This window comes from Ursus americanus, chromosome 14 (assembly GCF_024610735.1).
Source record: "Ursus americanus isolate L20-20 chromosome 14, mUrsAme1.1.p, whole genome shotgun sequence".
Taxonomy (NCBI): domain Eukaryota; kingdom Metazoa; phylum Chordata; class Mammalia; order Carnivora; family Ursidae; genus Ursus; species Ursus americanus.
Window position 1 is genome coordinate 61,986,544 of NC_142140.1, and position 15,220 is coordinate 62,001,763.

Consider the following 15,220-nt stretch of genomic DNA (forward strand, 5'->3'; position numbering starts at 1 on the left):
GCCAGGCAGTCCTTCTCGGGGTGAGTGAGCCGAGCAAGCTCATTCTGACGTTGAGCACCGTCGGGTAAAGTGGGCTCATCCAAGGAAAGCCACCAAACCCCATTGACACCTGGCTCAGGGTAAGGGAACCGTAGGCTTCTGATGGTTGAGGGGAGAAGAGCCTGGAAGCCGAGGTGAGTTGTGCAGCGTCCTCTAGGCTGGGCACAGAGACAAAGTCCTCTGGCTTTGGGATCCAACACAAACACTGGGGACCTGGGCACAAAGCCCTGAACGGCGGACCCGAAGTCACCATGACCAAGCCACTGGCTTGGAGGCCCCTGTGGCCTGGACTCCGACCTGTAAGGCAGGCCTCTTGGCGATGCGGGGCTCTCCTGCCCTCCTCTGTCCTGGGTGACTCCAGTCCCAAGCGTCTGCTGCCTTTTCCCTCTTTCCCACTGAAGGGCAATGAAGAAATGGCAAATGGTGTGGCCAAAGGAAGGCCAGGAGGCCGGGCAGGCCCCTGCATTGACCACCTCCATCCTAAGAAAGCCAACTCAACTCCAGGTCACGCTCCGGGTCCGTCCAGGGCTGCGGGCACCCGGACGCAGCCCGACCCGGCTCCACACCCTACAGGCCTGGAGGCCCAGGTTTCCCCAAATCATCTTTAGCAGCTCACCACGCCCTCCCCCCATAAGTATTTAGGCCTTTCCGGTGGCCCTTCGTCCCACAGGAGAGACGCATCAGGGCGCACTACCTGCCGTCCGACAGTGAGAACCTCCCTCCTTGACAGGATGTTGTCCGTGTCCGAGCTTTCGGCACCTAGAATGGTTCCTATCAACACACAAATAGGCATTTGCTGAAGAGAGCTTCAAGCCAGAGCCGTACCCCTGGCCACCCTCGGGAACAGGGGATAGCGCTCTCCCCGGGGTCCACGGCACTCATCAAAGGGCGGGTTTTTTCTGCTTCTAGGGGCCTGTGTCCCTCATGCACCAGTGCAGAAATGCTACCTTTTGTGACCCTCGTCCCCCAAATGACCTTTCCAACTCACTCTAGTGGGCCCGCCGGCCCCCGGGATGAGACGTCAGAGCTGAGATGAGCGCGATGGTGAACACGATGGTGAACACAGGCACAACAGAACCAGACACGGGAGGTGGCCGAGAACCCCCTTAGATTCTCTTTCGCGGCCTGGGCCCTTCATTTAAAATCCCCCTCAGAGCCGGGCCGGGATCCCGAGCGGGGGCGGGGGGGTGTGCGCGTTCAGAGCGACTTCTGGGACGACAGGTCACCTCACCCGGCTCCACAAGCGTTAAGCGTCTGCTCTGTCAGGGCCTCCTCCACTCGCTCGCTCAGCTCCGCACACACAAAACAGAGCAGGGGAGCAGGTGGCGAGCGGCGGGTCCCAGGGCTGGGGTGCCAGGACTGGACTGCAGGCTTCCTACGGACAGAGCTTCGTCTGGGATGGTCGCACAACAATGTAAGGGTACTTAGTGCCCTTGCTCGAAACCCTAACTTGGCTAAGATGGTAAAATTTTATGTATATGTAACTACGGTAAAAAAAAAAAAAAAAAAAAAAAAAAACACATTTTTTTTTAAAGGGAGGAGTGAGTGAGACAGTCTTCCTCGCTTCCTGCCGAAGAACAGGTCTCTTTTCTGAATCATTCAACTTTCTTCCAAACGAAATCGTCTGGATTCTTTTTTTTTTAAAGATGTATTTATTTAATATATATAGGGAGAGAGCAGAGTGTTTGCAGGAGAACGAGCACGCGGTCCAGGGGCAGAGGGAGAGAGGGAGAAAATCCCAAGCAGGCTCCATGCTCAGCATGGAGCCCGACGTGGGGCTTGACCTCACGACCCCGAGATCACAACCTGAGTCGAATAAAATCAAGAGTCAGACACTCAACCGACTCAGCCACCCGGCGCCCCAATCTTCTGGATTCTTGTGCATATCTTTCCCTGCTGCCATCAGAGTGCTCTGCCCAGAAGCCCATCGTCCCGAAATCTCTATCCATCCTGGGCACAGGCCCCATGAAGTTTCGGATTCCTGGCCCGGGCCCACCAATGCCAACCCACCTGCAGTCCTCAAAGACCCAGGCTAACGACTCAGTCCCTCTTCTCAAAACATGTCCCACGTTTCTGAATAAAGCCTGTCCTCTACCAAGACCCAGATCCGGACCGTGGGCTCCTCAAGGGCAGGAACCACGTCTCACACAGGCTGTCTCCAATCTACAAGGCAGGCCACACTCCCAAAGTCCCCAGATAACGCGAGCACAGAAACACGGACAGTGGCACATCCCTGCGCGAGCCCCCACAGCCTGCCCACCACAGGCACACATTCACAGCGGAAGCAAGGAGAAAACCACGCTGCTCGGAGCACACGGTCTAGGACGGGAGCCACGCCGTGCCCTCTCCTCCGCACGCACACGCCCTGCCCCCTGGAGCAGGCCAGCCGCACGGGCGCCGACACGCTCAGGCTGTGCAGTGAGTCAGACCTGAGTCTGACTCCAAGAGCTGCCACGTCCTGGCTGTCCAACCCCAGACGAGGCCCTGGGACTCCCCACGTTCTGTGAGCCTTGGTGTGTCCACCCTGGAAGGGAGATGGCTGCTCTGAAGGGCTATGGGGAGGGCTGGCGAGGTTATATAAGCACAGAGCCCACCGCAGAGTTAGTGTTCTTACCGTTCTCATTCCAACCCCAAACCCCTCCTGTGATGAACCCATATTAAAATAGAAACGACTTGGATCAGAACTGACGGAAGAGAAAAGGGGCTCGCTGGCAGTCTAAAGGACAAAGGAACGACAAACCGCGAGGCCACGTGCTGCCTGCCTGTACCCCCAACCCGGTGTTGTTCAACACGTGGGCCCTGTGGGCCCGAGGTGGTTTCCAGAGGGAAGGACCTTGTTCAGGTCAGAGCACTGCGGCGCCTCCACACCCTGGCGAGACGAGACCAGGAGCCCGCCAAGCTCTGTTCCCGTAAGCCACGTTGAGGCAGCGAGAAGTGGATGGCAGCCCTGTCCCCGGGCTTCCCCTGCTTGTCCCCATCGCTGCTCTATCCCCCGCCCCTCGCCCACCTCCAAAGCGTACCAGGGGCAAGGTGCCTTCCTCCCTGTGCGATCTGAGTCATGGCGCTCACTCACCGCCCCTCTGCCTTCCAGGGGCCAGCCCGAGAGTACAAAGACCCGAGAGGAAGGACGAGTGTGCTAGCCTCCTCTCCGACCCCGTGGGCGCACCTGCTTCTGCCTGCTGACACTTGGGCTGTGGGGTGCGCCTGCCTCTTTTCCTGAAGACTCCTTCCCGAGCCACTCAGAATTAAAGACCAAGTACTACACGCTTCAGCCACCTTCTCACAAATGTGCCTTGAAAGAAAGAGTGGGTGGGTGGTAAAGAGAGAACATGAAATCGTCTTCCTTCCAGTCTGGCTTGGAGCCTGCCCACTTTACCTTCGGAGGTGTGCCGGCAAACACAGAAAAGCTGTCGGGACAGACAGGTGCCATGCGCCAAACCCCTGTACAGCCTGCATTCCTCTCCCCACCCAGAGCTCGGGACAGGAGGGGACTTTGAGGGAGGAACATGTCCCGGTCCTTCACCTGGCCCTTCCCAAGCCAACGCCAGGCCCGCAAGAGGCACCGCCGGCAGCCTGGGTGGAAAAGCAATTCCTCCCTGTGCCTCCCACACGCAGGGCGCGAACGTCCCCGGTCCCCATGTAGACACAGTGACAGTTACACCTCCCTCCCCAGCGTTCCCGGACGCCCTTGGAGGGAGGGCGGCACCGCCCTGGCCGAGGACCACTGAGTGAGGAACCAGTGCAGGATACGTGGGGCTGCTCTGCGGCCTGTAGATCAAATCTAGAGGGAAAGGGCCAGTCCCAGCAATGCTCGGAGCCGAATCTCCCGCTCGGCGGGTGATTACTGAACCCCGTGCTCAGCTTTCCTGGAGGCACTGTGAGGGTAGCAGGAAGGAAGGGTCATGGTCCCTAGACCTAAGGAAGTGGGGGCACAGACAAGACCATAAAACAATACGGGGTATGAGGCAGGACGTATTCAGATGCTGAATTACAGGGTCTGTGAGGAGGAGGAGGGGGCCGACGAGGGAGGGCGGGCACAGTCAGGACAGGCTTCCCGCAGAAAGCAGAAATTGAGGTGGCTTGAAGGTGGCGGCCTTCTCTTCCCACAATCTGTCCCTGTAAGGCTCGCTGTTCACAGAAAACTCCTCAAACCCGTGCTTCTGGGAGCAGTTCAGCAACGCAAGCCCCTCCGATCCTCTCCAATCCTCTCGTCAAACGGTTCCCGGTGGAGGAAGGCACGAGGATCCCCCCTCTCCCCCAGAAGGCCAGCCCCACTCAGTCCTGCTCTCAGGAGGCCTTCTCGTCCCACAGGCCAGGAGGCAGAGCTCCTTCCTTGCAGCCCAGACTCCAGATGCGGGGGAGCTGGGTGCAGGGGACTCCGGGGTGCTGGGGACTCTGGGGTACTGGGGACTCCGGGGTGCTGGGGTCTCAGGGTGCTGGGGTCTCACGGTGCTGGGGGCTTGGGGAATCGGGGGCTCCAGGTACAGGGGACTCCGGGGTGCCAGGGGCTCCGGGTATTGGGGCCTCGGGGTGCAGGGGGCTCCGGGTGCCGGGGTGTTGGGGGCTCCAGGGTGTCAGGGGCTCGGGTTGCAGGGGGCTCCGGGGTGGGCCCTGCAGACTCTCCTGCCATGGGGACACGTACTTCCCAGCTTAGTCTAAGGTCTAATCACCTCTGCTGTCCAAGGCCTTCTGGCCTCCTCCCTTGCCAGCCACCCCATGCTTCCTAGGCAGAGCCCCCTCCTTATAGTCCTCCATTCATCCCTCTCTGGCCGCTACGGCTCCTCCCACAGGCTGTGCCACCAACCACTCTCTCTACGGCCCGCCACCAAAGCTTCTGGCGTCTGTCTCCTCCAAGAAGACCAAGACTGTGGCTTCCCCAGCCCTGCTTCATTTAAAACGTGCAAAACCAGGAACAGTCCCCCTGCACACCCCACTCATGCTTTACTTGCACACAATGTAAATTGAGACTCTCGTCTATTTATAGACGGCATCTACCTAAACGCTGAGAAGAAGCCCACTTCCCGCAGACCGTGAGAGCAAGAGTCGGGCCCAGGGCCCAGCCCGCCTGTGCTTATTTCTGGGAGATGTACCCACCTCCCAAGCCCAGCCAGAGCTCAGGCTCACAGCCACTGACACGCCCCCCCCAGGTGACTGTGTGAGCAGATGGGAATGTGGAGTAGCCGCACGGCAGTAACCATCTCACCGTGTCCACGTACGAACACATCACGCCGCGCACACCTCTATCACAGACCTAAAATAACGTGTCCGGTGATAACCCTTGTCCTTCATGCACCTGGGCCAGACCACGGCACACTCACCCACCCTCTGCAGAGCGACGCGTGGCTCACAGTGACCCCGTCCTGAGACCCTCCCCCCAATAAGTAAACACGAGGGTCCTTGAGTCATACGCCCTCCCAGGTACATTCCCTTACCCTTGAAATCAAACTCGTTTGTTCCTCCCACAGGAAGGTTCAGAAGAAATCCTTTTGGACGGTAAGCCTGGAGCTCCCCCCCCATCCTCAGGCCCCAGGCGCCTGGCTGTTGACTAAACGCTCCGCCCTAAGCACGGCCCCATTCCCAGGTCTCCCCGCTCTGGCCATCACCACGCTCTACCCGCTGGTTCTCCTCCAGCTGTTCTTTCTGTGGCAATGCCAGCTCGGTGTTCAGACATGTCATCTGTTTCTCTCCATTGACCCACCAAATATTTTCGTCTATAAAAAGTAAGAATGACCCTTGTTACACACACTCCTGACATACGCAAGTTTTCTGCCATCGCCTTTATCACAATTTGCAATTACATACGTAGCCGCACACATATATATGTCTGATTATTTTGTTAATGTCTCTCCCCACTCCTAGACTGCAGGAAAACCCAGTCTATCTCGTTCATCAGTGTGCCCTCTGTGCCTAGTTCCAGATCTTTCTGCAAACAAAACAGGAAGCCTAGCCACAGTTAACAAGCACAACCTCAGGCCGTCTGGCCGCTGGACTGCAATCTCCAGGGGCTCCTTGGGTCACTGTAATTCCATCTCTTTCCTCTCTCCTCCGTGTACCATTCCTCACCCTTAGAAAGAACAGAAAGCCTCAAGTACCTTCTCAGTTAGCCTCTGGAGGAGCTTCCCGTGGATGGAAGAATCCCAGACGCAAGTCAAGGGCGAGCTGGTTAGGAGGAGAATGGCAGGAAGAAGGGGAGAGGGGAGAGAATGAACGTGGGTGTGGCCAGGGCCCACGTCTGCTACCAAGGAAGGTTTCTATCTCCCTATGTTCTGTGGGCATTCGGGAAACGTTTTGAAAGGTGACTTATTAACCTGACTTTTTGTTCTATTTCTGCAACCTAGGAAAGACGGAGGGAGTCGGGGGTGTGAAGCGGATGCTCAGGGAGGAGAAAGGACTGGGGATCGGATTTCGAGATGACTGAAGACGGGACAACAGAAAATCGGCATAATTCACGGGAATCAGACTCAATAAAAAGTTCCCGACCTTGAGGATTCCGAGATATTGAGGAGAGCAGCAACAGCTAAGGGGGGGCCTGACGCGGCGCCTGGATGGCTCAGTCGGTTAGGCGTCTGACTCCTGATTTTGGTTCAGGTCATCGTATCATGGGTTGTGGGATGGAGCCCCGAGTCGGACTCCATGCTCAGTGGGGGGTCTGCTGGAAGATTCTCTCCCTCTGCTCCCCCACCTCTCTAAAATAAATCAATCTTAAAAAAAAAAAAGAAGAAAAAAGAAAGACCGACCCTGAGCTTGCAAAATCATGTGTTCGATGGACGAGGCAGAGCTCTCATGCCACAGGTTCGTGTAGTTCTGAGCCTGACGTGACACCCTTCCCACAGCACCAGGACCTGCTTTTCAAAGCAGCTGCCTGCCAGGGGCGGGTGACCAACACAGGAAGGGATGTCCTCCATCACTTCATCTGGCTCAACTCTGTCTGGAGCCAGCAAGATTAGTCAGGCCGACTCTCGGAAGGCTTCTGGAGATGCTCTCCCAGGCCTGTTCTGTGTTTCTGGTTGAGAGGTGACCTCCACATTCCTCACTTAGAGACCAAGGCCCGAGTACGAGCTTGTAAAGAGTGGCTGCATACTTCCTGCCATCCTGTCCCAAAATAACAGGGGAGGACACTGCATAGCCAAACTGTGCGAGGCACGCCGTCCAAAGTCGAAGGAACGGAGGCCAGGTTTGACATTAGGATTTCACACAGCACAGTGTTTGCGGAGCTCCTGGGGCCAGCGTGAGGGGTGGGCCAGCCGGCTCTCTTGCTGACCCTCTTCCTGCTGTCTTCACTGTCGAAACCCCACTGTTCCACACACCGTCCCCTCCACCTATCCCTAAGGGCCACAGCAATCTGTTCCGTCCGACAGCAGAGAGGGTGGGGCTCTCTCCCCTGGTGTGGGGGGAAGGCCGAACAGCTGGCTCTAGCAAAGTTCTCTGTAACCTTCCTTCCATCGTTCTGCCACAGCAGCCCCGCGCTTCATTGCCCCCCCGCTACAGCCCCACCTCCCCTCTGCAGTTCTCTGGGGGAAAAGTCACTACCTGATGCCATTCTTTCTGCTGCAGGAGGTCAGGCTTCGCGCTGCCCCACCTGAGGCAGGTGCCATCCACACCTGGACAGTGAGCGCATCCGAACACACTGGCCGTCCACGGCGCTCAGGGCCCGAGCTGCCAGCTTTCCCAGTGGTGCTGGCCCCACAGCCTCATGGGGACAGAAGAGAGGGGAAGAGGCTTCACCATGTCTGTCTGCACAACTACCCTGCAACAAGTCCCTCCTGACTGGGCGCCCTGATATTACTTCAACATGGCGACACCGAGCACAGCTCCACGGTTTCAAGGGCACTGCAGCCTAAGACTTCCAGCTGCTCGGACAGTAAAGAGAAGCTGTTTGATTTATGAAGTGGGTCAACCGAAAGGAGCGAAGGGAAAGGAAAGAGGTCAGCCTGAGGTCGGCTCCCTCCTTGTCCCATCCGGTTTACTGATACTTAGCCTTTGTGGGAAGCCAAGAGCCACAAGTCAGAAGATTCTTCTGGAACGTCACCAAGTTGGGACAGAGAGAAGGTCTGAAACAAGAGGCCCACATTTTCTCTTGGATGGTCCTAAGTTTACTTTCAGGGCATCACACTCAGACGGAGGCTTCCAGAACTCTGTTTACCACCAGACAAGATCTGATTCCAAAAACAACTCAGAAGAGATAGTCTCAACTGTGTATCTGTAGAAGAGGGGCAAGAGGACGCCTAACGAGCAGGGCATTTACTGGATGCTCTCTCTGAGCAAGCGTTGTGCTGAGAGCGCTCACTTGTCATAACACGCGTTTTTCAACACACGTTGAGCCCCGTCATGTGCAAAACACCGACACGGACGCCGGCACGCAAAAATGAGCCGAACAGTCAAGATCCTAGCTTCCACTGAAGTCACATTTTCGTCGAGGTTGATAAAAACAAATATATCTGTCGGCTAGTGACAAACACGATGAAGTAAGAGCATGCAGACTAAGGGACTGCTGTATAAAACTTCCACAGAAACCAAGCGGGGGAAGCGGTGCTAGCAGGTGCAGCTGCGCTGGAAGGCGTCTCTGATTGCCATCTGATGACACGAGCAGCAGAACGGCCCCATGTGCCGGCCGCCGGACCGACCACTCCACTTGGTGAGTCCGCAGCCACTCTGCGTTCGGCACCGTTACTCTCCCCACACAGAGCCGGGAGCAAGGGCTCTCCGCAGAATCTGACAAGGTTACACAGTGAGAAAGCCGGGACTTGAACTCAGGAGTCCACAGCCCCCGCTACTGGGCTGCAGTAGAAATGGAACCTCAGAGGTCAAGTGCGCCTGGGGTTACAAAGCGCAGGCCCTCTGGCCTTTCCGCATGAGGCTAGGAGCTGAGTGCCGTTCAGTCTGGCCCCCTATCCAAGTATTCCTCTCATCACCAGCTGAAAGCCAAACCCTCTCTTGAACCAAGGAGAAAGACAATGTGGGCTCTACAAGGCCAGCTAATAAGTGAACATGTTCCTCTCTCAAACCCCCGCCCCCAGGCCCCCGACACAAGATGCTGTAGGAGAGGGGAAACAGGCTTTGCTGCTAATTCCCCAGGCTGCCGGTTCCCACTGGAGAAGAGACAGGCACAGAACAGGAGATGTCACTCCACAGGGCCACAGCTGCTCTGCAGGTGGAGCGGAGGGAACAGGCACCCGGAAAAGGTCAGCAGCAAGGAGAAAGGAGGCCCTCTGTAGCCCCGTTTCAAAGAAAGCACAGCCCTCCCTCCTGCCCTGCAGTAGAGGGGTGGAGGTAGTGGCGGGGTGAGGGGAAAGGGAGTGCTTCCCTGAGAAGCAGGAGGCAGGAAAGACAGAAGCCCTGGGAGCAGGTCCCAGGCCTCTCTTGAATGGAGGGAGAGGAGAATGAGGCAGGAGGCTAACACTGCTTCTAGCAGAGAAGTCCAGAAAGGAAATACCACAGCCAAGGTCAGAGGGTGTTTGCAGAATTGCTGGAAATCCCAGGCTGGGGAGTCCAGGCGAGAGTGGAGGATTCAAGGAAAAGAGAAGCCCGAGCAGAGTTCCACAGGGTTTCAGCCAAAGGTCACAGTTTGGACCCTCCCGTTTTTTTTATTGTATATCAGCCACCAGAACCACAGGGACCTGTGGCCAGGGTTAATCAACAACCAAGGTGGGAAGGGAAGATGCGGGTTCACACCAGAGCAGAGCACATTAAGGGGAGCTGGGAATTCCTCTACCACCAACACACACACACACAGAATGAAATTCAATGCTGAGTCTCCCTCCGCAGCAACTTATCACCTTATCTCCAGCAAGCCAGGTCTCCTAGCCCAACACTGCACCAAACAAATTATGACCTGAATGGCAAGAAAAACTGTGTCACCTAGAGAAACCCAATTAACGACATGACTCTGCTCTCCTCAATTCCCCTCTCCCCCTCCAGGCGTATCCGGGGCACCTGTGTGGCTGACCGCCTTTTCCCACTACTGGCCGTGTTCCCTGGCGAACTCCGAAGCCAGACCATTGAAACAGGGGCCTGCGGAGAAGCCAACCCAGAGACGGGAAATCCTGCTGTCCCCCACCCCCTGGCCTGTTGAGGAAGCCCGGAGGACGCAGCATAACACGGCACCTGGGTGGACAGTCTGTGGAGCGTTCACCTTGAAATCACGAAGTCGCCCCTTAAGCCGGAGCACCTTGCTGAAGAACACAAACGCTCCTGAGAGCTCCCAAACGAGGGCGTGCACGTGCCCCAGAAGGGTCAATAAACAGGTATTTCGAAGAAATTCCTGCTGTGGTTGCTTCCGCTGATCCCCTTTCCTAAGGAGCCCCTCCCCTGAGAGATCTCCATCACCTTCTCCCCCCCCCACCCTTCTGCAGCCTCCCCACCGACCACATGTTCTGTGTGAGTCCATACACATAAACATCCTCTCCGTGGCCCGTGCCAGGGCTTCGGGAGAGAACCAGCGCCCCCCCCCCTCGTCTCCGCTCCAGCCCCACACCGCTGCAGAGTTGGTCGTGCACTAGGCAGGGACCCTGAGACCGGAAATGCCTGGTTCTGGACTGCTGCACGTGAAACACGAGAGGAGGCAGAGGGAGAGCTGAGCACGGGGACCAGGGCGACCGCAGGAGGCGCGGGGTACAGAGGGGAAGGCTGAAATTCCGGCCAGGGGAGAGGTGCAATCCAGGGGTGGGCGAGGAGGGGGAGGCTGTCAAGGCAGTGGCAAAGTCAAAATCCGAGGCGCCGAGAGAGAGGAGAGGAGGAGGAGGAAGAGGAGGAGGAGGAAGGAGACACGAGTAAGGGCAAGGCTGGAAAGAGGCCGGGAGGGAGGGCCGGGGCCAGGGAGAGGCACGGGCGGCGATACTCTGCAGGTGGCGGGGCTGGGGGAGCGGGGTGGGGGAAGGGGGTCCGGGGCCCGCGTGCAGGCAGAGGTGGCAGGGGAGTGTGGGGGCGGGGCAGCACAGGGCGGGGACCGACCTGGCTCCCGGAATCTGCAGCGCGTGCACGGGGAAGGGGAGCCGAGGGCGGGGGCCCCGCAGCGGCCAGCGCCGGGGCGAGGGGCGGGGGACGCCGGGGCCGGAGGAAGGGCGCCCGGGGGGCACTTGAGGCGGGCGTCCGCTCCGCTCCCCGGCGACGGGGGGCAGGAACCGGGGCGAGGCTGGGGGCGGCGCGCTCACCCGCAGGGCGGACAGGTCGATGTCGTCCAGGCTGCGGGCGGGGGCTGGGTCGCCCATGGCCTCCGCGGGCAGCCGGGCCCCGGGGCCGCTCACGCTCCGGCTCGGTTATTCCGCTGCCGCCGTCGCCGCTTCTCCCCCATCGGGGGATCCCGGGGGCGGACTCCGCCGCGCCTCCCCCGGAGGACGCGGAGGGGGAGGGCCGGCGGGAGGACCGACCCACCGACTGACAGGAGCTAGCGCCCGGAGCCCGCAACCCGAGCCTCCCGACTCTCCTGCGCAGGCGCGGAGTGGCCGCGCGCCGGGAGGGGGGACGAGGGAACGTGACGCGAGCGCGCCGGGTTCCCCTCCCCCTAGGCGCCGACACCTGCGCGCAGGCGCAGGAGAGAGAGCGAGAGCGAAAGGCGCGCGCGAGGACCGAGCGACCGCGCGAGCCTGGCGAGCAGAAGTGGGCGGTGGCCGGGCGGCCGCGGAGCGCGCCCACCGGCCGGCGCGCGTGCGCACACGCGTTTCCTTCCCTTCCCCTGTGTTTTGCCCTTTCTCTCCCCCATTTCCTTCTTCGCTCTCCTTTGACGCTTTTCCTTCCCTTTTCCTCCTCTTTCGTGTGCCCAGCTGCCAATCAAGCCACCCACCTCTATTTGCGGGGGAAGGGGGGAGGGACTCAACCCCCCTATTACTAGGGGGGTTGTTATGGTAACTCCCCACGCGAGGGCTGGGTGGCCTCTAGATAGGATGGGCTGTCCACCCACCTAATTGCCATGGCAACAGTGGAGCCGCCGAGGGAGGGGCCTGGGGTGAGAATTTGGCTAGAGAAACCACGTGGGAGTTGGGAGGGGGCGCCGGGTGCTTGGAGAGTGCCCTTTACCCCCTTCCCTGGCTGGAGTGGGGAGTGTTGAGGAGGGGTCTGGGGATCTCGGGACGGGGAATCCTCCCCGCACACCTTTGTCCCTGCACAAAGGAGCTGTTTCAACAGTTATTCATTGACCGATCACTGGAGCCGCGTGGGGGGGCAGGGGTGGCAGGGAGAGGCGGAGGAGAGGTGGAGGGACCTGTGTCCAACCTCTCCAGATCTTGCTTGGGTCACCTTAGGTCTAGTGTGGGCCCAGCAACCCCAGCCGTTAGCCTCACTGGAGGCTGGGTGAGGCTATGAAAAGAACCAGGAGTCATGTTCTGCCAGTGTCTGCTGTGTGACCTTGAGCAAGTTGCTTTGCTTCTCTGGGCTTTTCTTTCCCTGCGAAGTTGAGAAAGAAGGCTGTTTGCTCCCCGAGATCACTTCCAGCAATATTGTCTCTGAAAGAGCCCACCACCCGTCTTAATGCAAACATCACTTAGGAGAGTTTGAATGAAAAGTCCTTGGAAAGGGGTTAACATCCTCGTTTCTAGACCCTTCTCTGTAGCACATTTGGATGCACGTCCAGTTTTGCTCCCCTCCCGTCCTGTTTGCCTTGTCATTGTCCTTGTCCACGCCACAATCACCACTTATCTCCATTCCTCTTTATCAGCCACCTGCTTGGTCTCCCTGCCTGGACCCCCTTAAGTCAATTCTCCATACCCACAGTGATTTTTCTGAAACTCAAATCTGATGTCACTCTCCTGTTTGTGACCCTTCACTGCGCCCCCACTTTTGAATAAAGTATGACATCAAAGACCCTTCAAGATTTTGCCTGCTTCTTCTGCCTTGTTTTCCACACTCTGCCATTCGATCTCACGTATTCTAGCCATACTGAAATCTTCTACTCACAGTGGCCAGAACCCAACAGACCTTCCTCCAGCCTGTGCACCTGCTGTTTCTTCTCCCTGGAATATTCTGACCACGCCCACTCTGACTGCACTTTGCTTTGCCTTACATGTCTAAATCACCTCCTCCATGAAGCCTTCCTTGACCGCCAAGGCTGAGTTTAGCTCTTCTGTTTTAACTGCCTGCCTTAAATCCATAGTAACACTGAGACTTTGAATTGTAAATGTCTGTCGCATCTCCTAAAAGGCAGGAATCATGTCAGCCTTGTTCAGCACAGGTCTTGGCGCCCCTTAGAGGTTCAGTAACACGTTAAGTGAATGAAGGCGTCTGTCGTGGGCAGGCACTGGGATATCTGGTAATGCAAGATCAAGACCATGGGATAGTAGGGAAAAACAAAATTTGAAGTTAGTCCTTTGGGCAAGTCATTAATCTCTCTGAGATTCAATTCTATCATCTATAAAATAGAGATAATAGATTAGGATAAAATAAAATTAGATATGTAAAGTACTTGGCATATACTAGGTCCTCAATACATTTGCTTATGCCTGACTCATAGGCAGTGTTTACTAAAGAGATACTAAGGGACGCCTGGGTGGCTCAGTCGGTTAAGCATCTGCCTTCGGCTCAGGTCATGATCCCGGGGTCCTGGGATTGAGCCCCACATCGGGCTCCCTGCTCAGCGGGGAGCCTGCTTGTCCCTCTCCCTCTGCTGCTCCCACTGCTTGTGCACATGCTCTCCCTTTCTCTCTCTCCCAAATAAATAAATAAAATCTTTAAAAAAGAGAGACACTGAATCAATGAGTGAGCAGATGAAGATGGCAGGGATAGGCTGGCCACGCGAACTCAAGCGGCAGTGCAGCCTGGAGGGTGGGAAGTGCCAAGAAACAAGACTGACCTCGTGCTCGTAATTACTGAGGCTGGAGTATGGACACTTGGAGGCATGAGCGTTCATGTCGTCTATTAGGTGTGTATATATGGAATTGTCCGTAATAAAAATTTACAGACGGTGTAGTAGAGAAAGTCCTGGATCGGGCATCAAAGAAAATGAAGATATATTTTTTAAATGTATTCTTGTGGGGGAGAGGGGCAGAGGGAGAGGGAGAAGCAGGCTCCCCACTGAGCAAGGAGCCTGACACAGGACTCCATCCCAAGACCCTGGGATCATGACCTGAGCCAAAATTGAGTCGGATGCTTAACTGACTGAGCCATCCAGGTGCCCCAAGGAAAGTTAAAATATTAAAAATAAGACAAATTGTAGGACCCCCTTGGGGACAGAGGAACCTCTCCCACAGGCCCCAGTGCCCTCGGGGCCTCCCACACACCTCGGGAGTCTGGATTCATTCTCTTCTTCCTGGGTCTCGAGTCACCTCTCCTGTTCCAAGCCCACTGCTTTTCCCTGCACTGTGCTGCCTTCCATTCAAGAAATTCCAGGATTAATTGTGTGTATGTGGGGGCGGGGGTTGCAGATAGACCAACAGATAGTGTGAGCAGAAGCCCACCCAGCTCCAGCCCACCTCAGCAGGAGGAGGGCTGCTCTCTCCACTACCCCCCTCCTTCGGTTAATGAGGTAACGGTCCCCTCAGGAAAGAGGCACTTACCGCTGACAATGAGGCTAATTAGCAGGATGCCAATTAGTACCAGGGGACCGCTGTATGTGAGAGGGGGGATTTCTTGAGTGCAAGTGACTGCTTCAGAGGAAGGGAGGGCTGGGCTCAAAGGACGGGAGCAGGGCAACAGCATCCCCCTTCTCCCCATTGTCATCCACCCACACACCCCTCTTCCAGGAAGTCTTCCTAAATTCCTCCCTCTGCTCCCCTCTGCTTCCCCCTGCTCCTGTGGTCAATTCTCAGGCTGGGGAGCGAGGCTGAGGACTGATAGGCAAAAGCCCGGACCTGCACTGAACTTCTTCCTAATTGCAAAATAGTTCAGATACACAAAAAGAAATGAATATATATATGAAATACAAGTTTATTTACCCCGCACTCCGCTTACATAAATGGAACTAATTCAGGTGAAGAGCTCTCTGTGTATACCCCTCCGTTATCCCCTTCTCTCCGCCTGCCCTGGGAGGTCACCCTCTTCAATCCGGTGTGTGCTACACTCTCTTCTAGACCCTACCATTTACAGGCATACCTCGTTCTGTCGTATTTTTTTTTATTTAAAGATTTTATTTATTTATTCGATAGACATAGAGACAGCCAGCGAGAGAGGGAGCACAAGCAGTGGGAGTGGGAGAGGAAGAAGCAGGCTCATAGCAGAGGAGCCTGATGTGGGGCTCGATCCCATAACGCCAGGA

General features: G+C 56.9%; 1 protein-coding gene across 10 annotated transcripts in view; it reads right to left on the minus strand.

Annotated features, from left to right (window-relative positions):
• MINK1 (misshapen like kinase 1) overlaps positions 1–11,481 on the minus strand; it is a 43,598-nt gene extending 32,117 nt beyond the window's left edge. For 9 of the 10 annotated variants that reach the window (XM_087867512.1, XM_087867514.1, XM_087867513.1 and 6 more), the window contains exon 1: positions 11,190–11,481. In XM_087867512.1, coding sequence (XP_087723638.1) covers positions 11,190–11,246 — 57 coding nt within the window. In that variant the 5' untranslated portion in view covers positions 11,247–11,481. Of the gene's footprint in view, positions 1–5,471; positions 6,709–11,189 lie in introns of those variants that run through there. The other variant, XM_087867511.1, reaches the window with a different exon arrangement.
• Between the last annotated feature and the right edge of the window lie 3,739 nt (positions 11,482–15,220).